Source organism: Lepus europaeus, chromosome 14 (assembly GCF_033115175.1).
Source record: "Lepus europaeus isolate LE1 chromosome 14, mLepTim1.pri, whole genome shotgun sequence".
In the NCBI taxonomy this organism is placed as follows: domain Eukaryota; kingdom Metazoa; phylum Chordata; class Mammalia; order Lagomorpha; family Leporidae; genus Lepus; species Lepus europaeus.
This window is the reverse complement of record NC_084840.1, coordinates 92692787-92714959: the sequence shown is the minus strand read 5'-3', so window position 1 is coordinate 92714959 and position 22173 is coordinate 92692787. Positions and strand designations below refer to the sequence as shown.

Here is a 22173-nt window from a genome sequence, read left to right as displayed (position 1 = left end):
TGTGTTCGGTGCAGTGGTTAAGTCATGGCTCAGGACTACTACATCCCATATGAGTCTCTGGTTCCAGTCCCAGCTCTGCTTCTGATCCAGCTTCTTGCTATTGTGCACCCTGGGAAACAGCAGGTGATGGTTCAGGTGCTTGGTTCCCTGTCACCTACCTGGGAGAGCTGGATTGAGTTCTGAGCTCCTGACTTCGGTTTGGCCCAGCCCTGGCTATTGTGGCTGTTTGGGGAATAAATGGGAGGATGTGAGATCTCTCTCTCTCTCTCTCCGTTTCATATAAATATGTAATTTTAAAGAAGAATGTATGGTCCCTAGACGTGTAGCTTTATCAACTGACAAATATTTGGACTGTGCACGCCATCTTTTAAAATACATAGCTGTCATTTTCATCTTAATCTGGGGGCCTTTGAATTTAGCAGAGTGCCACATTCCTTCACATTCTGTCTTGTGGGACAGTTAGGCCTTGCAGCTATTACAGATACTTGGTTGACTCAGAATCTCTGTCGTTGCTTGTGTATGGTCACAATCTTCAAGGTTAGTCTACTGATAAGAATTTTTAGCATCCTAAGTAGCTTCCTGGGAGCCTGTTCATCTACATGGCTGTTGAAGACTCAGTGAGACCACTTTGAATACATAGCTGTGGCTGATGTCTCTTGGGTTCCTTGCTTTGCCCTTTGCTACCTGTATAACCGTGGGCCAATGACTTACTTGTCTAGACCCTCAGGCTCCTATGAAACAAGGTCACATCACCTACTCGGTGTGGCTGATGTGAGAGTACAGCAGTTAAAGATCTAGAATAGTGTCTGACTTGCCAGAAGCTCTAAATTCATTTTTCTCATAGACATGCCTGATTTCAGAGATCAAGATAGGTCTTATACAGTGTGATGGGAAATAGGAAGGTGACCTCATTCAGGTGTGTGGGTTTTACAGTAATGAAAGAGGCTGTCGGGAATAGATCATTACCTTCTCCAGGTACTCTATTAAAAGTCAGTGAATCAGATGGCCTTCCGACGAGCTAATGTTTCCTTATTATGTGTTTCTCACTCATTAAATAAATCTTTGTTCAACTTCTGCTACATTAAAAGCAACAACAAGGTCGGAAGTTTGCCGTAGTAGTTCAGATCCCACTGGGGACACCCACATTCCTTATTGGAATACTTGGGTTGGGACCCTGGCTCTGCTGTCCGCTCTCTGCTCCCAATTCCAGCTTCCTGCTTCTGTGCATGCTGAGAGGCGGGAGGTAATGGCTCAAGTCATTGGGTTTCTGCCATCCATGGGGATGATCTGGATTGACTTCCCAACTCCTGGCTTTGGCTTGGCCCAGCCCTGACTGTTGCAGGCATTTGGGGAGTGAATGAGCACGTGGGAGCTCTGTCTCTTTCTTCCTCAAATAAATAAAGTGAAGCAACAACAAACAAACTCCCTGTGCTGAGCCTTAAAGGATTAAAGAGAGCAGAAAAAAAAAAGAACCATTTGGGAATTGGGGTGAACTTCATGGAGAAGGCAAATTTTGGTTGGAGCTAAAGGATGCGTAGACTTTCCATGTATAGAAGTTGAGAAGACTTTCTTGGAGATAGAGCTAAAAGTCCTCGATGGATAGAGTGAACCATGATGGGTGGGGGTTAGAGGTTGGGAGAAAGAGATCCGTGATGCTACATCATGACTGGCAGAGAGAGGTTTTGGAATCCCAAGCTAGGGAAGAGCATATCAGTCATTATCGACAAAACACCAGTGCAAACGCTGGTGTCCACTGGCCAGAAAGTGGTGAAGAGATAAATAGGAGGGAATACTTCTTTCTTACCTTAACCTGTTAACCCAGTGGCCTTGGAGAGGCACACAGCAACAGTCTGAAAAGGTGTCCACATAAGTTTTGATGGAGAGAGTAAAGAGAAGAAGAAAAAAAAGTTCAGGACAATTTTCAGTAATTATGGACACTGGGCAGCAGGGGGCAGCATGAGGGCATCTAAAAGTTGAAAGGCTGCACAGGAGATGTGCGCATGTGCACACCGCACCATCGCTCGACAGTTAAGTTTGCATTTATATTCGTGAAGCTACTTATATGAGTAATATAGTGCAGTATTCTCCAAGATCGAGAGAAACTAGCAGAGGAAACAAAACTAACAGCTGTCCTGCCTCACGTTGTCGACAGTGGGGCACTGCTGTTTATTTAAGAGAAGAAAAGCAGTTCTCTGTGTTATTTCCTTTCAAATGATTAGGAACTCGGAGTTCAATGTAACTAGGTAAATTTCAGTTGGAAAATATATTTTAAAGGATTTTAGAGTTTGTATTTTTTAAAGGAAATAGTAAAAAGTAGGAAAACTCTTAAAATTATAGCTAAATGATGAATAAAAATTTTAATATACATTTATACATATTAAGTATATGGAATTTGTGTATTTTGGGCTTTCATGATTGTGGCAGTTTCTGGATTTTTAAATGAAATTCTTTATACCTAAAATTGAAAATGATCTATACTAAGTTTAATTTGATTTTCCTGTTGAAATTCACCTCTTAGCAACGTTTTTAAAAGTCTGGATAGTAAATGATGTTAAAAGTGGAAAATCGGAGGTCTCCCTGTAGAGATTTTTTTAGCTCTGGACTTGGGCATTGCAAATGTTACATTCAGCCACCTGAAATCTCTTTCTCGAGTGGCCCGAGGAAAATCAGATCCTCTTGCTTCCTACCCTTGGGAAAATTTCCCTGTGTCTCTATTCCTCAGGATTCCTTCAGTCACCATCATCCATGTTTGGGAGGTGTGACTGCTGTGTGATTGTGATTGTCCCTCATGTGTGGCATGTTTTTTTTAATGTTTTTTATTTATTTTTATCTACTTGAAAGGCAGAGGAAGAGAGAGAGAGAGAGAGAGAGAATCTTTCAACCATTAGTTCACTCCAGATACCTGCAATAGCCAAGGCTGGGCCAGACCGAAGCCAGGAATCAGAAACTCGGGATCTCCCACGTGGGTGGTAGGGGTCCAGGCAGTGGAGCCATCATCTGCTGCCTCCCAGGGTGCACATTGGCAGGAAGCTGGATGGAAGGCAGAGGACCCAGGCACTCTGATGGCGGATGCAGCCATCCCAAGCAGTGACTTAGCCCAGTGAGCTGCAAAATGTCTCTGGGTGGCACTTTGTTCCCGTATTTCACCTTATTATTTATACGTACTTTTATGGATTGATATATCTCATACATGCCTCTTTACGTAGCCAAATACATTGATGGCTGACAATTTCCTGATGATTGAATATGGGTTATGAGGTAATGATTGAAGATAAATGATGACTATATTTTTCACTTGTTAATGTGAAAATTCTTCAAGATATGCCAAGAATTGAAAATAGATTAGTTTATAAAGAAAATGTATGAAATATTACCTAAATATTTTGTTTCAATCATTTGTAATTGTGGGAGTATAAAGATATCAAATTATTGAAAATACTACCTTTCAAATCAGGGTATACCGGGTTTGTTTACAGGAACAAAGTTCAGGAACACAGTAACAACTTTTTCTTTTATATTTTTCATGGTTCATAATACAGGGTTCACAGAGAGATGAGGAACAATAAGTTAGGAAAACCTGATGGCCGGCACCGTGGCTTAACAGGCTAATCCTCCGCCTTGCAGCGCCGGCACACCGGGTTCTAGTCCCGGTTGGGGCGCCGGATTCTGTCCTGGTTGCCCCTCTTCCAGGCCAGCTCTCTGCTATGGCCCGGGAAGGCAGTGGAGGATGGCCCAAGTGCTTGGGCCCTGCACCCCATGGGAGACCAGGAGAAGCACCTGGCTCCTGGCTTCGGATCAGCACGATGCGCCGGCCGCAGCGGCCATTGGAGGGTGGACCAACGGCAAAAAGGAAGACCTTTCTCTCTGTCTCTCTCTCTCTCACTGTCCACTCTGCCTGTCAAAAAAAAAAAAAAAAAAAAAAAACCTGGTAAAGTATGCAAAGCATGATGCAGTTTTTTGATGTGGCTTTAAATGTATGCTTCCTGCTTTCATCATGCATTTCCAATTGTTAACACTGGTTAGAGTGTCACTCTGGTTGTTTGTGTTCATTATTTTCTTAATTTATTACATAGAGATTCCTTGCCCTTTTCCAGTGAGAATATGCCCCTAAGTGTGATCTTTTGTTATTAGACAGTGACTGGTGTTCATTTCTCTTCAGCCTTTATTTTGAAATTTTCTGTTCTTTTCATCTAGTTCTGAACCCTTATTTTCCCATGTTTATGATACATTTGTAAGCTACAGGTCACTTTGACTATACTGTAGCAAAGCTACTTCTAGAAACCATTCTATAGGACCTTCGTTTAAGCCGCCAGTGTTACTAATGACTAACTAATAGCCTGGAACCTCTGATTCGTTGAAATCAGCCTCCACAGGGCATATCTTTTTGGAACTAATTGCTCTCTATACTTTGTAGACACATAGTCAGGAAATACTAAAGGCATAGGGTTTTAAAAATTTGTTTTTTGTTTTAGAAACCACATCGCTCAGAATAAATGGTCATTTCTTGGCTTTTTACATTTAAAAAAATATATCCCCATTTTTTCCTGCCAACTGTAGAAAAGTAGAGATAATCATAAAATTTGGGAGTTGAAAGAGTTGGGAAGGATTTTCGTGTCCCGGCCCCTTCTTTTCAAAGTCCAGGAGACAGATCCAGGGAAATTTTTTTTAAAGATTTATTTATTTATTTGAAAGAGTTACCCAGAGAGAGGAGAGGCAGAGAGAGAGAGAGAGTGAGGTCTTGGAGCTGTACCGATCTGAAGCCAGGAGCCAGGAGCTTCTTCTGGGTCTCCCATGCAGGTGCAGGGACACAAGGACTTGAACCATCTTCCACTGTGTTCCCAGGCCATAGCAGAGAGCTGGATGGGAAGTGGCGCAGCCAGGACTAGAACTGGCGCCCATATGGGATGCTGGCGCTTCAGGCCAGGGCGTTAACCACAGGCACTTCAGGCCACAGCACTGACCCCAGATCCAGAGAAATTAAGATCAAGCTCATACAGCACGCTGGTGGCCGGGCCAGGATTGGAACCATATTTTAAGCACAAAATGTTGTGGTGGTTGTTTCCCATAGTGGTTAAGCCATTGCTTGGAATACCTGCATTCCGTACCTGAGTTTGAGTCCTGGCTCTACCTCCAGTTGATTCCAGCTTCCTGCTGATGGGTGTCCCGGGAGGAAGCAGGGGATGGCTCAAGCTCATGAATCCCTGCCGCCCACGAGACTTGCCTGAGTTCACACTCCTGGTCTTGGCCTGGCCCAGCCCTGGCTGTTGGGGCATTTAGGGAGGGCAAGCTCTCTCTCGCTCTCTGCCTTACAGATGGAAATAAAACATGCTTAAAAGTTCTTAATTTACATTTTATATTAATGTGTACTCCAGGGGTACACATTAGCAGTAAGCTGGCTAGGAAGCAGAGCCGGAACTTGAACCCATGAACAGGTTGCAGCCATCTCAGGTGGCATCTAACCACTGTGCTAAGTGCCCGCCCCTCCTGAATCTTTCTTTAAGAAAAACACTCAGCTTTTTGTGAAGTGATAACACCATCTAGTACTGAAATCTTGTTATAATGATAATACTGAAGGTAGAAGACTTTGTAGGGGTTGAGACAAGGCATGTGAAGCACTCAGCCCAAAGTAAGAACTCAGTAAACTTGGTTCTGTGGGTTATGTATCTGTGTTCCCAACAGTGCCTGAAGGTATGCATTGTCTCCATGTTACAGAGGAGGAAGCTGAAATTTATAGATTTATTTGAATTTACAGAATTAGATCTGGGACCAGAACTTCTAACCATTGCATCTCACTGTAACTTTGAGAAATTTGTTTTCTTGAAGCTCCTACATAAGTTGCTTTAACCTTTATTGTAGCTCTAAAAATGAAGGATGTGGGGGCAGTCATGTGGTGCAGCAAAGTCGCTGGTTGGTGCATCTGCAGTGCCTATTGAAATGGGAATGCCTGGTGAATCCCTGCTACTCCACTTCCAATCGAGCTTTCTGCTAGTGCTCACCTGTGAGACAGATGTCTCAGGTACTTAGATCCCTGCCACCCATGTGAGAGACCTGGATTGAGTTCCTTGCTCCTGGCTTTGGCCTGGTTTAGCCATGGCTGTTGTGGGCATTTGGGGAGTGAACCAGTCAGTAGAAGAGCTATCTCTCTGCCTGTCAAATAAAATGAAAACAAATAGGGCCGGTGCAGTGGTGTAGTAGGCTAAGCCTACTACATTCCATATGGATGCCACTTCATGTCCTGGCTGCTTTTCTTCTGATCCAGCTCTCTGCTATGGCCTGGGAAAGCAGTAGAAGATGGTCCCAAGTGCTTGGGCCCCTGCACCCATGTGGGAGACCTGAAAGAAGCTCCTGGCTTCAGATTGGCTCAGCTTCATCCACTGCAGCCATTTGGGGATTGAACCAGCGGAAGACCTTTCTCTCTGACTCTCCCTCTCTATCTGTAACTCTATCTTTCAAATAAATTTAAAAAATCTTAAAAAAACCCCAAATTTTAAAAAGTTAACAAATACATTTAAAAACATGGGGGGCTGGCACCGTGGCTCACTTGGTTAATCCTCCGCCTTGTGGCGCCAGCATCCCAAATGGGCGCCGGATTCTGTCCCGGTTGCTCCTCTTCCAGGCCAGCTCTCTGCTGTGGCCCGGGAGGGCAGTGGAGGATGGCCCAAGTGCTTGGGTCCCTGTACCCGCATGGGAGACCAGGAGGAAGCACCTGGCTCCTGGCTTCGGGCCGGCGCAGCACTGGCCATAGCGGCCATTTGGGGAGTGAACCAACAGAAGGAAGACCTTTCTCTCTGTCTCTTTCTCTCTCACTGTCTATAACTCTACCTGTCAAATAAATAAATAAAAATAAAAACATGGGAGTTAGTGAGCAAAGAAATTTCAGAAAGAGAATATCTTTGTTGATTTTCTGTTCCACATGAGGTGGAAAGCAGTTTCAGGGCCTGTGTTGTGGTGTAGACGGTACGCAAACTGCAATGCTGACATATGATTGCCGATTTGAGTCCCTACTGCTCCACTTCCAATCCAGCTCCCTGCTAATATGCTTGGAAAGCAGAAGATGGCCCAAGTGGTTGGGTCCCTGCACCCACGTGGGAGAGCCGGAGGAAGCTCTGTGCTCCTGGCTTTGGCATGGCACAGCCCTGGCCATTACAGACATCTGGGGAGTGAAACAGATGGAAGATCTCTTTCTCTCTCTAATTCTGCCTTTCAAATAAATAATAAATAGATCTTTTTTTTTTTTAAAGAAGCAGTTTGATCTTCAAGATTACTCTAACAAAAGTTATAATAGTAAAGGTAAATTTCTTATCACAAAATAATGCAGTCTTAAGATTTCCAAAATTTTGCATTGGGTTAGATATTTTCTTGAGTATATTAAAGAAATGGTAAGATAAAAGGGATTCAGAAATGACTATCAAAAATAAATAAGTAAATTGATGACTCTGAATCCCATCTTAATGATGTCTTAATTAAGGAAATGCACAAACAGCTGTACTTTAGCAGTCAAACATTGTATGATTACCTACCTAGCTTGAGCAGGTCATAGCTTCCTGTTCCAATGTGTTCTTTTGGGGGCGGTGTACCTTTCTTAACCAAGATGGTGACATCGAATACAGTCATATATTCTCCCAGGTATTTGTATGACACATTGGAATTTTCAAATATTTGTTCGTCATAGTGGCCTAAGAGGGAAGGGCACGAGTGTTCTTCACTGAGATACTTCAGGCTCAGAGATAAATCATTTCTATTGGGTCACCCAGTGGTGAATGGTAGATGCTAGATTAGGATGCTGATCTTCAAATATGGAAGTCACTGTTCCTCCCAGGAGGTCATGCTGTGTCCCGCTGCTTACTTACCATTTGACTGTTTTTACAGGAAGCCTCACCCTGAGGCAAACAGCAACAACCCAGGCAGAGAGGCCCTGCTCTCCTGGGGAGCTTGCTTGACCAGATTTGGAGATTGAGTGGTCAGTCTCTGGGCAACCACCTGAAAAATCACTGGGCAGTGAGTAGGAAGAAAAGAGGCAACAGAGCTGCTTGTCAGTTTAACCAGTGGAACCATCCAAATCTAACTAAATAGGAACAAAAAGAAAAAAGATTCTAGAGGGTGAATGCATTACTTTGTAATCATTAATGTTGTGTGATATCGTACATGTTTTTGGCTCATTCGAGCATTTTTTTCCTTAGCTAGGAGCTTTGAAGCCTTTATAAACACATGTTTGTACTGTAGCTACAAAAAAAAAATCTCAGAAAAGTAAACTGGTCTATTGAAAGAAATAAAGTAAAAATAACTTTTAAAACCAGTTCATGTTTTTTGAGCATGACTTGTGGTCAGTCTGTGCTATGCTGTTTGCATTAATGATTTAATTGAGTCCTGGCACCAAGCTAGATAATAGATTCTGTTATGATTGCTATTTTATGGATGGGGAAACTATAGCTTCAGAAGCTTAGAGTAAAACTTTTCAAAGTTCAACATGTTGTTTTTAGTAGAGAAATTCTTAGGAAGAAATGTAGTAAAGCCTTTCTAGTCAATTTAAATTGCCCAAGTGTAGCAGTAATCATTCCAGTGCCTGTCAGATTTTTATGCAGTTTTGTATTTAAGTGCCTTATTTGATTGTTTCTAGCAGGATGAACATCTTAATAAATGGCAATAAAGACAATAATTCCAAAGATATTTATACTTTTTCAAGGTTTGCATATCAAACAATTAATTAATTGGATAATTTGATTGGAAAAATTGCTATTTTCTTGAATTGTGTAGACTGAAATTTCCCAAAATGTGCTCTTACAGAACTAAAGGTAATAATCAATGATAAGCCGGCGCCCTGGCTTAACAGGCTAATCCTCCGCCTTACGGCGCTGGCACACCGGGTTCTAGTCTCGGTTGGGGCGCTGGATTCTATCCCGGTTGCCCCTCTTCCAGGCCAGCTCTCTGCTATGGCCCGGGAAGGCAGTAGAGGATGGCCCAAGTCCTTGGGCCCTGCACCCGCATGGGAGACCAGGGGAAGCACCTGGCTCCTGCCTTCGGATCAGCGCGGTGTGCCGGCCGCAGCGTGCTGGCCGCAGCGGCCATTGGAGGGTGAACCAACAGCAAAGGAAGACCTTTCTCTCTCTCTCTCTCTCACTATCCACTCTGCCTGTCAAAATAATAATAATAATAATAATAATAATAATAATAATAATAATCAATGATAGATACAAAGGAGTCCCATGGTCAGAGAGATTTGGAAACTACTGTGCTAAAAATTAGTAAGTGGGTATCTTTTCTGCAGGACTTCTCCAAGCCTGTATTTATCTTAAGATAAATATTTTAGGCAATATTTTCCCTAACTTACTGGTTGTATATGTAACTCAGAACATCTAGGATTTATATTTTATGGAACATAACTTTTGGAAAACCTTAAACTAGTATCTGGGAAAATATGTAAGGGTAATTTTAAAAGTTCATGGAAAATGAAATTAAAAGGTTATTTAAGTGCAAAGAGATTTGGAAATCCATGTACTTGAGGGGTCTCGGAAAAGTTTATAGGGGCTGGTGTTGTGGCATAGCAGGAAAAGCTGCCTGTGATGCCAGCATCCCATATGGGTGCTGGTTTGTATCCTGGCTGCTACACTTCCCATCCAGCTTCCTGCTAATGCACCTGGGAAAGCAGCAGAGGGTGGCCCAAGTACTCCCCTGCACCCACAAGGGAGACCCGGAAAAAGCTCCTGGCTTTGGCACGGCCCAGTGCTGACTGTTTTGGCCATCTGGGGAATGAATCAGCAGATGGAAGAGCTCTCTCTCTTTCCCTCTCTCCATGTGACTCTGACTTTCAAATAAATGAATAAATCTTAAAGAAAAAGTTTATAGGAACTTCATATAATGAAAAACTATTCATGGCCTTCAGAAACCTTCTGCACTGAAGTAGGCTTATCTCACGTCATTACCCATTTCCCCTAAGCTGTCTGAAGTACCCTCCTACTGATACTTAAGACACATAGGCTTTTGCTATCGACTTAGATGTCTGATAAAATTGTCAGCTTCTGGCAGACGTGACACCATCATTGTTCAGAGAGCAGCTGACATTTATTCTGTGCCATGGAATTTAACCTCATTTTTTTTTTTTAACATATTCTGTTAAGATTGCTCCTACTCCTTATAAGAAAGAAAAATCAGTAAATACTAAATGTCACACAACAGAGTAATGCTTCAGCAAATTATGGTACGTACATCTCTGTCAAAAAATAATCTTACAGGAATATTTAATGACATAGGAACATCTCAGATTATATTGAGAAGGAAGGGCCAACAAAACAGAATATACGATATTAACACAAACTTACAAAGCAAGCCCATGAAATGCGAAACCAAAAACTAACAAACAGAGCTAGAGAAGAGTAGAAGGAACAAAACCACCAAAATGTTAACCTCTGTCAAATTAAAAAATATATATATATATCAATTAAAGTCAAAATATGTCACCCAAATATACAAGGGGTCTTTGAAAAGGTCACAAAGGGGCTGGCATTTGGTATGGCAGTTAAAGATGCCCTCATCCTGTATCAGAGTGCCTGGGTTTGAGTCCCAGATCCACTTCTGATTCTAGCTCTCTGCTAATGCACACTCAGGGAGGCAGCAGGTGATGGCTCAATTACTTGGGTCCTTACCACCCACATGGGAGACTTAGATGGAGTTTGTAGCTCTTGCCTTCAGTCTGGCCCAGCCAAAGTTGTTGTGGGTATTTGGGGAGTGAACCAGCAGATGGATGGTCTTTGTTTGTCTCTGCCTTTCACATAAAATAACTAAGTAAATATTTTAAAGTTCTTGAAAAGTGTGAATTATGAAAAAATTATGCATGGCTTTCAAAAATTTTTGCAAGAATATTTTTAAAAGATAATGAGTTTATATTTTAATTCTATTCTCCATGAACTTTTTGAAGCTTCCCTATATGTGCCACAGTGTACTTGTCTTGTTTTTTGGTTTATGAGTCTTTGAGTAATGTATTTCCAAGCAAATATTTTTTTAAAAGATTTTATTTATTTATTTATTTGAGAGGCAGAGTTAGAGAGAGAGGGAGAGACAGAGAGAGAGGTCTTCCATCCACTAGTTCACTCCCCAAATAACCGAGATAGTCAGCACTGGTCCAGGAACTGGGCTGATGTGAAGTCAGGAGCCAGGAATTTCTTCCAGGTCTCCCATGTGGGTGCAGGGACCCAAGCACTTGGGCCACGTTCCACTGCTTTCCCAGGCCATCAGCAGGGAGCTGGATCAGAAGAGGAGCAGCCGGGACTCGAACCAGTGCCCATATGGGATGCCTGTGCTGCAGGCTGAGGCTTAACCTACTACACACAACACTGCCCCTCCTCCCCCCCAAACAAATCTTAACATCTGGATGTGGCCTGTATCTTTGTCAGCAACTACCATAGACAAGCCAGGTCTTTAGTTTACTAGCTTCTGCAACTTTGTTTTTAAAAGCTTATGTATTGGCCGGCGCCGCGGCTCACTAGGCTAATCCTCCACCTTGCGGCGCCGGCGCACCGGGTTCTAGTCCCGGTTGGGGCACCGATCCTGTCCCGGTTGCCCCTCTTCCAGGCCAGCTCTCTGCTGTGGCCAGGGAGTGCAGTGGAGGATGGCCCAAGTCTTTGGGCCCTGCACCCCATGGGAGACCAGGATAAGCACCTGGCTCCTGCCATCGGATCAGCACGGTGCGCCGGCCGCAGCGCGCTACCGCAGCGGCCATTGGAGGGTGAACCAACGGCAAAGGAAGACCTTTCTCTCTGTCTCTCTCTCACTGTCCACTCTGCCTGTGCAAAAAAAAAAAAAAAAAAAAAAAAAGCTTATGTATTTTCATTTTATTTGAAAGGCAGACAGGCAGATTGCTAGATCTTCCATCCACTGATTTATTTCCCAAATGCCCACCAAAGCAGGGGCTTGGCCAGAGCAAAAATGGCAGCCTGGCGCTCCATCCAGGTCTCCCCTGCAGGTGGCAGGGAGCCAACTACTTGAGCCATCATGCGGCCTCCCAGGCTGTGTGTTAGCAGGAAACCAAAGCAGAGCCTAGGCTCAAACCCTGTAACGCTGGCATATGATGCTGGCATCCCAAGTGTCATCTTTACCTGTGTGCCAGCCGCCCGCCCCTGCAGCTTTATATATAGAAGATGTTTTTCTTTCTCCGGGATGTCGTGAACACTCAAGTACTGGCATGTGCTCTCCTCTGATGTGGGAGGAGCTGCTGCTGACAGGGACTTTGTGTGCTTGGTTGGGTCTTACAGCTAAACTGGTTTCTGGCCTCAGGGTGGTCTCATTGCTCTGTACCTAGAAGATCAGTATAGGATGGTTCTGGGAAGCCACTTCAACTCTTTACTTGGCTTTGGGCTGCCCAGTAAATGATTAATGGACACGCTTCAGGCATCACCCTGCCCGTGACTCCTCCAGTTCATGGTTGAACTCACCAACCTGTGGTCGGCCCATAGCCTCCTCCAGACATGGTGCTTGCTAGACTCTCCAGGGGCCTCCTCACTCTGGTCCTCGTTGGCATCCCCCCTGGACTCGGTGACTTCACCTGGTTTGTCTCCAGGCTTCTCCCAGCCTCTCCCCTCTGCTGTCTCCTGGATGTCGCTGTGCCCCCGGGGCTCTGTTTTCATTGCTTTCACCCCATGTGACATTATTCACACCTGGGATCTCGCTCCCTGAGTTTGAAATCACTCATTTTATTTTTTTCTTTTTTTAAATAACTTTTTAAAAAAGATTTCATTTATTTGAGACGTAGAGTTACAAAGAGAGGGAGAGACACAGAGAGAGGTTTTCCATCCCCTACTTCACTCCCCAGATGGCTGCAATGGCCGGAGCTGAGCTGATCCAAAGCCAGGAACCTCCTCCCACACGGGTGCAGGGGCCCAACCATCTGGGCCATCTTCCACTGCTTTCCCAGGCCATAGCAGAGAGCTGGATCAGAAGAGGAGCAGCCGGGACTCGAACCTGCGCCCATATGGGATGCCAGCGCTGCAGGCGGACGCTTAGCCCCACTGTACCACAGCGCGGCACCGAAATCATTCACTTTCCCTTCCCCGTCCTGGAAAGGAGGAGGAGCTGGATTCAGAGTGCTCATCTAAGCAACTGGCACAATGTGACCCAGAGTATCAGTAAGAAAAATAAATATACTGAAAGGAAAACACCGTCTTTCACTAATATTAACTTATTTGATGATGAGGAAGATAATTATGTGCCCTGAGTTTCAGAAAGAAAATGAAATAATTCCCTTCCTTAGATCCTAGAAACAATAGTAGTTCACCATATTCTCCCCCTCCTCTTCCTCCTCTTCTTCCTTCTTCTTTTAAATATTTATTTATTCGAAAGTCAGAGTTACAGGGAGAGAGGGAGGGACAGAGAGAGCGAGAGAGAGAGCTCTTCCATCCATTGGTTCACTCCCTAACTGGCCACAACGTCCATGGCTGGGCCAGGCCGAAGCCAGGTGTGGGTGGAGGGGACCAAGCACTTGGGCCATCCTCTGCTGCTTTCCACAGGACCTTAACAGAGAGCTGGACTGGAAGAGGAGCAGCTGGGATCAAGCCTGAGCCCATATGGGATGCTGATACAGATGGTGGCTTAGCCTGCTGGGCCACAACGCTGGCCCTCACTGTATTCTTTCTTGAATGCCTTCTTCCCCATCAGTGTTTTTCTTTGTCTACCATCCACTAATCAATTTGACTTCAAACAAGTTGCTTCTTCATTAACAGGTTTTTCTCTTGTTCCTATAAATTTTACGTAAAGGTTACTCTCTCTGTCTCTCCTTCACTCCCATTTCTCTTTCTGCCCTTCCACTAGCACCTAGGCTGTATAAAGTATTCTGTCAGAGCCAATCAGTGGGCTTGATGGGTTAACTGTAACATAAGACAGTTTAAACAGTACCAAATATTTTAGAAATATATGTGGTTTAATTTTTACATCTTTCTAAAAGGGACTTTTATTTTTCTGACAAATGAACTGATCAGATGTATGACTAAACAGCTCCCAAGTTAAGTTATAAGTTATTGTTCAAGGTCAAGTTCCAAATGGTCTCCTATTTATGCCTCTCACCACTTCTCCAACTTTGTCTAGTGGTATTCTCATCAAAATGTTGTCATAGTCTCAGCTGCCTTCCAGTGTGGTGAGGATGAGAACAGATGACTTGTGAGAGTTAAAGAAGGCAAATCTTAAAAATGGTCAAAGGGGTCTACCTCTTGAGGGGTTTGGGGTTTGGGCCAAATTTTGGCAGCTGGCTGTGCTCAGAGTAGGTTGTAACTTCAGGATTTACGTTACACAATACCATGGACTGTGTGTCATCATCTTTTCTTTTTTTTTTTTCAACCCAGTATTGCTGGAAACATTTGGTGGATTTTTGAAAATTCTAATCATTCTCAGATGGTCATGCATTTTTCATTCTTTTCAAAATTATTGAAAAGTTAAACAGAAAGAACATTGGGCACATCCTTCTGCAGACTGCTAGGATTAATAATTGACCCTTTATTCCCTTAAGGCAGAGAATTGCTTATACATACATTTTGAGTGATTTTAATTTTATATCAAACATAAGCATTATGTACAGAATTCCATTCATAAATCACTTTATAGACAAATCAGTAGTTAAGATATTGTTTCTATGATGCCCTGTTAATTGATTTCCTTTGCAATGTGTTCTAAATGAGACAAACACATATCACAGAGGGCCTTCAGTTTGTGGTTTCCAAATGTTATGTTGGAAAAATTATTTGCAATTATTTCTTTATGTAATGTAGGAAAATAAAAAACAGGTAGTTAAGAAAAATGATTATTTCAAGTGAAAATGTACTCAGTATTAATACATTTGCACAATGCTTTGTTACAGCAGTCTGTCATTTTTAACATTGAAATAATTGTGCATTCACATGTTCTAAAGACACAACGTTTCCCATTTTCCTCAGACTCACAGTGAATTATTTGTTTGGTGAGGGTAGAGGGACCGTGACTTATTATTGTTTTTCCAGCACAAACCGCTTTGCCCAGATCTTAGGAAACAACCGATAAATATTTGTTGAATGCTTGGAGGAGTGAGGAATCTGGACTCCTGCTACCAAAACCAGTATTATGATTTTTAATCTTGTTCCATCAAAGAGATTTTAACTCTTTGCATCACTGTTCGTTCATGCCTTACCTCAGAGGACGAGGGCCCTAAAGTTAATCCATTTATAGAATTCTTCGCTCTGAGCAACACAAACGTGCCCACATCTTTCCAGCCTCTTTGCTATGGCCTGGGAAAGCAGCAGAAGATGGCCCAAGTCCTTGGGCCCCTGCACCCGTATGAGAAACCTAGAAGAAGATCCTGGCTCCTGGCTTCAGACAGGTTCAGCTCTGGCCGTTGCAGCCAACTGGAGAGTGAACCAGCGGATGGAAGACCTCTTTGTCTCTCTTTGCCTCTCCTTCTCTCTCTGTGTAACTCTGACTTTCAAATAAAATAAACAAATCTTAAAAAAAAAAAAAAGACATTAGGACCTGGAGTGAATAAGTAGGCAATATTTTGTGGACAGGGTGATAGGAGCTGGACTGAGAAGGATAATAACAAGAGCTTACATCTACTTAGTGTCCACGGTGGGCCAGAGACCATTCTAAATGCTTTACATGGGTTATTTTACACATATTCAATTTTCAAAACATCCCTATAAGATGGATTTGGGTAGTTTGAAGTAGTTTGAAGCTAGACAGAGAATAGAGAGAAAAGAATGAGTAGACACTCCGGAGGCAGGAAAGACGTGTTAATTTTTGAAGTTGGTGAGAAGATTTGCCAGTTAGAACAGAGAGCTGGTCTATGCCACAATGAGAAACCGTGTAGGACAGATGGGGCAGAGTTTAAGGAGGCCTTGACAACCATATTAAGAAAAAGAAGTTGGCTTTATCAAATGGGCAAAATAAAGAGCAGTTCTACACAGGTGACCTGAGGAAGGGCGAATGCACAATGGAAGTAGAGTTTTAGGCCCTCTACTGGAAGCCGTTCTTGGTTACCGTCAGGGGCTATCAAGAGCACGGGCAGTTTCCTATGAAGCAGTAAGGAATGAATGAATGAAGATGAAATGTGTGGAGGTTTACCCTAGACATGCATTGATAAGAGCTAGGGCCAGACAATAGGAATGGGAATAGGGAGGCAAATCCTAGAAATAATTTCGAAGAAGAAATAATAAGATCTCAACACGTCTTGGACATGAAAAAATACTGATAGCCCTATTTCCAATTAATTATTTGCAGCAAAATAATTGCAATTGCATTTGGCAAACTGTTTGTAGGTTTTGTTTTGTGTTGTACAGCGGGAACAGGTGTTTGAAACAGAAATCACATTTCAGGATGATAGTACTGTAAGTAATTATGATCACCACTAAAACTTAGGTCTTCACTTTCTCCTCTCTTGTTCCGTCCAAATTCTTACCATGTTTACTCTATCACTAGTCTCCTTTTGAACTCTGGCCAAATACATGCACTCGTCCTTAATCAACCTGGCAGTTGCCTCCTCCCACGCCTGTGTTGCACCCTCATGTGAATTCCCTTTCTTCTACCATTTCGTGCCTGTTACCATTGGAATCTTAGCTTCCTTCACAACCCAGTCACCTGCCACCTTCTCCATGCCATCTGGGCAGCCCCTCTGGACCAGCTTGCTCCCTTTTCTGAGCGCCCCTGCATCACTGTCTCACTGCCTTGTTTGGTTAACTGGCATCCACATTATCTTATTTGTGCCCTCCACTATATGGCACCTAGATAGTCAATAATTGACAGAAATCCAAACTACTTCAAACACTGCAAATCTCCTCCCAATCAAGAGCTTCCCTTGGAGAAAAGGTTAGTATATCCAGCTTTAGACTAGCATGCTTTTTTTTTTTTTTTTTTTTTTTGCAACATTGAGAATTTCATGTCACTTTCATTAAGGATGCTAAAGAAAAAAAAGAGGTTAAGTAGGCAATAGAAAAAAGTTGGAGAATGCAAGATTAGTGATTTTTTTTTCCCACTAATTTCACAAGATCTTTTGGTTGGATAAAGGGAGCTGAGGAGAATGAAGCCTGAACCTTCACTGTTGCATAGCTGCGTCTTGTGATGGAGAGAAGTGAACTGAGTACGAGAGAGGGTCGGAATCCCAGCATTCGGGAATCCAGTGCGCTGAGGAGCCAGATGGAGAACCGATGAGAAAAAAGGATGTAGAGCTCTTAGCAGTCTTACGTACAAAAAGGCAAGCTGGATGTGCAGGCATCTCTCTGAACTTGCTTTGGAGGGGTGACTTTGGAGTTTCTAAAGAATAAGAGATTTATTTGTCCAGTACCCATTATAACCCATGTAGGATGTGGAACAAGTTATCTGTAGGCTGTTATTTTAATTAAGGTTTTCAAAAATTCATTTCCTTGATCTACTCATGACTGAAGGCCCTGTTTTGTGTTATATAATCTTAGGCTTCTCTATCGCAAATTCTGCTACTGATTTTCAGGAGTCAAATACTGTAGGCTGGGAAGGACTGTCATAATAATATTCAACCAGTATTCTCAGAGCTGTTAAACCTGGATAAATAGGTGTTATATTCCACAGTGGAGCTGGCAATTCTTGAGGTTCTTGGAACAGAACCTGCTCTCTCATGGCTGTCTTTTGCACGTGCCACTGTCCTTACCTAGAATACCCTTGTCTTCATTCTCTTTGCAAAGCTAACTCATACTTATCCTACATAATTTTACTCAGGTATCATCTCCTACAAAAATGCCGCCAGTGACTGTGCCAGAAGCCCCTCCCCTGGGTTGGCTGCCCCTGCTGCCTGTTCCCACAGCAGCCTGGGCCTTCACCATCCCAGCACCTCAGCCTGTGGCAGCTGCCTCTCCCCATGGTGTAGGCTCCTCCAGGAGCCCTGTGGCTGCCAAGTAATGAGCAGTGGCATGTAGAAGGCTGGGAGGGCTTGGGCAAGTCTGCTCCCTGAATGAGCCAAGGCTCAGTCTAGGAAGTGTGGACAGCGCTTCTGCCTCGCAGGTGAGCTGCCCATGTTAGAGGTGGAGGGTAATTTCAGAGAATTGTGGTTTCCGCTCCCCTTGTCTTCTGCCCACCTGGAGGAGGGCAGCTAAACCAGCCTGGAAGATAGAAGTTCCCCTATGCCCCGTAAGCTAATAACAGTTCATCCCAAACCCAGTATTTGGGAATAGCGATTATTTTTTATTATGTAGCCCCCGGGGAGAAAGGCAGACTTACAAAACATGTTTGTATCTTGGCATGCGAGTGAAATCTTGCTGTCACACTTACAAAACCCACTGCAACAATCTTTCTGATTTTTAAAATACCTCACTGGGAAGGGATCAGCGGATACCCACTTTAGTGTGTAATATAAACCAGGTGTTGGCAATCTGTCAGCTCCATCTAAACCTCTTCCAATCGTTCAGCTTTTCTTGTTGGGTTCGGTGGGATCGCTCCAGGTCTGTTGTATGATTCCATTTTATAAAGTTTTCAGAGGACAAATTCGAGCGAGAACTCGTGGCGATGTTGAAAACAGCTTTTTTTTTTTTTTTCCTTGCGGTACAAACAGAAAATCGTGAACTGCATATAAATAACTGGCGTTAAGGTTTTGAAGTAGATCTTGATTTAAATGCTTTTTCATGAAGGTTGTGTGCAGTATACTCCCCTTTGCTTCAATTACAGTAACACCCACACGATAACATGTAGCATGCATTTTTAAGAGCTACTTTTGTAGTGGAATAGGATGCCCGCCCTGCAGCTGGAGCCCACGGGTGGGAAACTGACCGGCGATGTGATCGCGGAGCCTATCAAATACGATAAGCCGAAGTTCCGGTCGACATAAAAATAATTGCCGGTAGAAGTTTACCGCAAGCCCCACTCCGTTTGTGCTGCTGTTGCACAGAGCCGCGGGGCAGGGGTGCGCGGCGTCTGTGCAGCGCCCTGGGCTCCCGCGCCGGCCGGGTGACTCGGGTGCCCGAGCCCGGCGACCCGGGGCCGCCGCCGTCCCAGGGCCCGGGCGTGCGGGCGCAGCCTTCCTGCACCGGCGCCGGCGCGGGAGCGAGCGTTTGCGCCCCGAGGAGCACGGGAGCCCCCGGCCGGCGCCCGGCGTCCGGCGTCCGAGCGCCCCGGCCGCCCCCGAGCCGCCCCCGAGCCGCGGCGGGCGGGGGCCCGAGCCGCGAGCCGCGAGCCGCCGGGCGCCGGGGGTTGGCGGGACGCGCGCTCCGTGCCGGCGCCGGCTCGAGCCCGCGCGCCCCCCCCCGCGTGCCCGCGCCGCTGCGCGATGCAGTGTGGGGAATGGCTGGGGTTGGCTGAAGAGCGCACAGTGGAGTTTTAATGTCCGCCATGTTGGCCATGGCGTATTGAGGAGAGCGAGCGAGCGAGGAGCGGAGCGGCACAGCCTCCCACCCTCCCGGCTGGTGTTAGTGCCCGGACGGCGGGCTCTGCGCTCCGCCCCTCCAGCCCCCGGCAGCGGCAGGCGCGTGGGGACCGAACCCCCGGTTCTCCATGATCCCGCTGGCCGGGGCCGTTTCCCCAGAGCGGAGAGGTATCTGCTGCGCCTGAGATGAGTAAACTGTCGTTTCGGGCGCGGGCGCTAGACGCCTCGAAGCCGCTGCCGGTGTTCCGCTGTGAGGATCTGCCCGACCTGCACGAATACGCCTCGATAAACCGGGCCGTGCCGCAGATGCCCACCGGAATGGAGAAGGAAGAGGAGTCGGTACGTGTTAACTCCCCTGTCCGACCCGCCGCCAGGCCCGCTCCACTGCTGCCCGCGGCGGCGGAGCGCCGACCACACAAAATGGCCGCCATCTTCTCCTCGCCGCCGACTCTCGGTCGCCGGCCGGGCCGCTCCCCCGCCGCCCCCGGCCGCGACCCCCGGCCGCCGCGGCCCGGCGGGGCCTCCTCTCGGGCCACCCGCCGACCCCGGGCCCTGGTACCCGGGTCCCGCGGAGTTCGGGGGCCCGAAAGGCACAAAGGGGTCACGTGACGAAGCTGCCGGCAGCCATTTTGTGGTCTTAGTGCTTGGGTTGGGCCTTGTGCATCCGGCGAGGGGAACGGGCTGGGTGGCGGTGGGGGTGCGGCGAGCCGCGGAGGCCCCGCCTGCAGGCCTCCCCGCGCGCCGCTGGGTGGCGCTCCGGGGCCGGCGCCGGGCAGCGCGGGCGCAGCCGGGGACGCTCACTTGCCGGTGGCCTGGGACGCTGCTGGGCGCTCCGCGCGGCGCCCACGTGGAGCCCCGGCGGGGCCCGGCCGAGGGGCGCTGCGTGCCGGCCGGGCCCCTTCACTTGCTTCGTGCAGCGCTAGTTAGCGGCAGCGGAGCGCACACGGGCGTAGGGCGCAGGTGTGCGGGGCCGCCGAAGCCTTTCTCTGGGTGATTTACTTGGAACAGAAGTTGCGCCTGCCTTCTGATCGCTCCACGTGTGAGCGAAGGCAGCGCGGCAGCTCTACATTTGGACGGAGGGGCGAGGGTCCCTGTTACCCTTAGCCGCTCTGTTTAAGGAAACCCACCCACACGAGTGTTAACGCAGGGGTGTCTTAAATTGAGTGGGTTTCTGTATTTAAATGACTGCTTCCAGGGCTGGACCTTGTATCCCAGTCGTGGCTTCGCTCGGTGGCGGAGTGGGGTCCAGACGCGAAGATAATGGCCTCTTCCTCTGGTTTGCCCCGGCTCCTTGACAGTACCTTAACGACCACTCCTTGCAGGTGCAGCCGAGTGAGCAGGGCCAGTGCATTGACAGTTCAGGGAGTCCAGGGAGGCGGACTCCTTGGATGCTGTAATACTTCGTGGGGACGGGCAGCCTTTGCAGTGTGGAAGCTGTGCTCTGTAATGCTGTCTTTGCAAATAAAACTCTTTAAACTGTTCGGGTCGTTTAAGCGTCTCAAGTGAAATAGTTGTGACAGTGGAGTGTTACCTTCGAGAGTGGTGTCTTTGCCTGCGGAAGACGCTGCCTGCCAAGCGCACGGAGCCGGTGGGATTGCCTAGTGCAGGACTGACCTCCGAGACGGTGCCACTCCGTTTTCTTTTCCTTGGTTCAACTTCAGAGTAGAGTCCTGCCATCTGTTTATTTTTTAAATAAGTGATTTAAAAAAAAAAATTAAAGTACTTGTGATTGCAGCATCTTGTCTTTTGGTTTTATTTTGTTTCTCTTGGTCAGTTTGACAGGTAATACTTTGAAGGTGGGGAGTTGATGTGACTCTGCCCTGGGAATTGATTTACAGTTCTTGTTATACAGCCAAGGAAGAAAGCCTTGCTTAAAAAGCCCGAGAGCACGACAGTACACTTTAGACATTTAGTTCTATCTTGCTTCTATGAATACTTGGATAGTCCCAAGAGCTACAACACTTCACATCCAACAAAAACTGTGATTAATGAAGCGTAACACCTCAAGAATAGATACTGAACTTAATCATAGAGTGTCAAGAAAGTACCTGGGTAGATAAGCGGCTGTTCACTTCTGTGGTGCTGCGAGAGGCCATACAAATCACCATCTTGAAAGCAGTGTGTTACACAGTATTAAAAATGTATACCAAATGTTAATAAAGGTAATTGAGTTGCCCTAACTTTAAAAAAACAAAAGCCTTTTGATACAAATTTGCTGAGAATATTTTGTACTTAGAGGAAGGATGGAAACAAACCTCTGCCTTTGACAAATTAATTAGGCCCATTCTTAGGTCCCAGTAACCTAGAACCTAAATTGACCCAAGTTTAGAAAAAGATCCATACTTAGTGGTGATGGTGGTGGTGAAAGAAGAAGGGGGCAGAATGAGGTGAGGCTCTTGGATACCTGGCTCCTTGAGAAAGCATTTGATGAGCAAGGTACATTTACATGGGAATATAAGTAGTCATTATAAAAGTGAACAGAAATATGGGTATTTTAGCATAGGGGAAATAACTATTGTACTGCATTTAACCAATTTTAATAATATAAGCTAAACTGGCCTAATTAAACTTTTTAAGAAACAACTTAAGTAGAGGCCCCTCTCCTGCAATGAGTTTGGAGTTGAAAAATATTACTCATCATTGCTTCTCAGCCTTTTGGCCAAGATCATCTTTAAAACTTTGCTGTCATTTTTTGATTATTGTAATAGAATTGAAAATTAACTCAGTTGTAATAAATTGAAGGGCTTGACTGAGTCATGAACGTTAGAGATTAAATGTCTGAATTTGTAGTGTCTGCACTTCGCAACTTTCTCCATTAAAGGCTATGGAGAATGAAAGCTTTA

General features: G+C 45.5%; 1 protein-coding gene across 3 annotated transcripts in view; it reads left to right on the top strand.

Moving 5' to 3' along the window:
* Positions 1–22173, top strand: part of EPC1 (enhancer of polycomb homolog 1) — a 106582-nt gene that overhangs the window by 12251 nt on the left and 72158 nt on the right. The window contains exon 1 of one of the 3 annotated variants that reach the window (XM_062211140.1): positions 19246–19669. The exons of 1 other annotated variant lie outside the window; for it this stretch is intronic. In XM_062211140.1, coding sequence (XP_062067124.1) covers positions 19517–19669 — 153 coding nt within the window. In that variant the 5' untranslated portion in view covers positions 19246–19516. Of the gene's footprint in view, positions 1–19245; positions 19670–22173 lie in introns of those variants that run through there. One more of the 3 variants, XM_062211138.1, reaches the window with a different exon arrangement.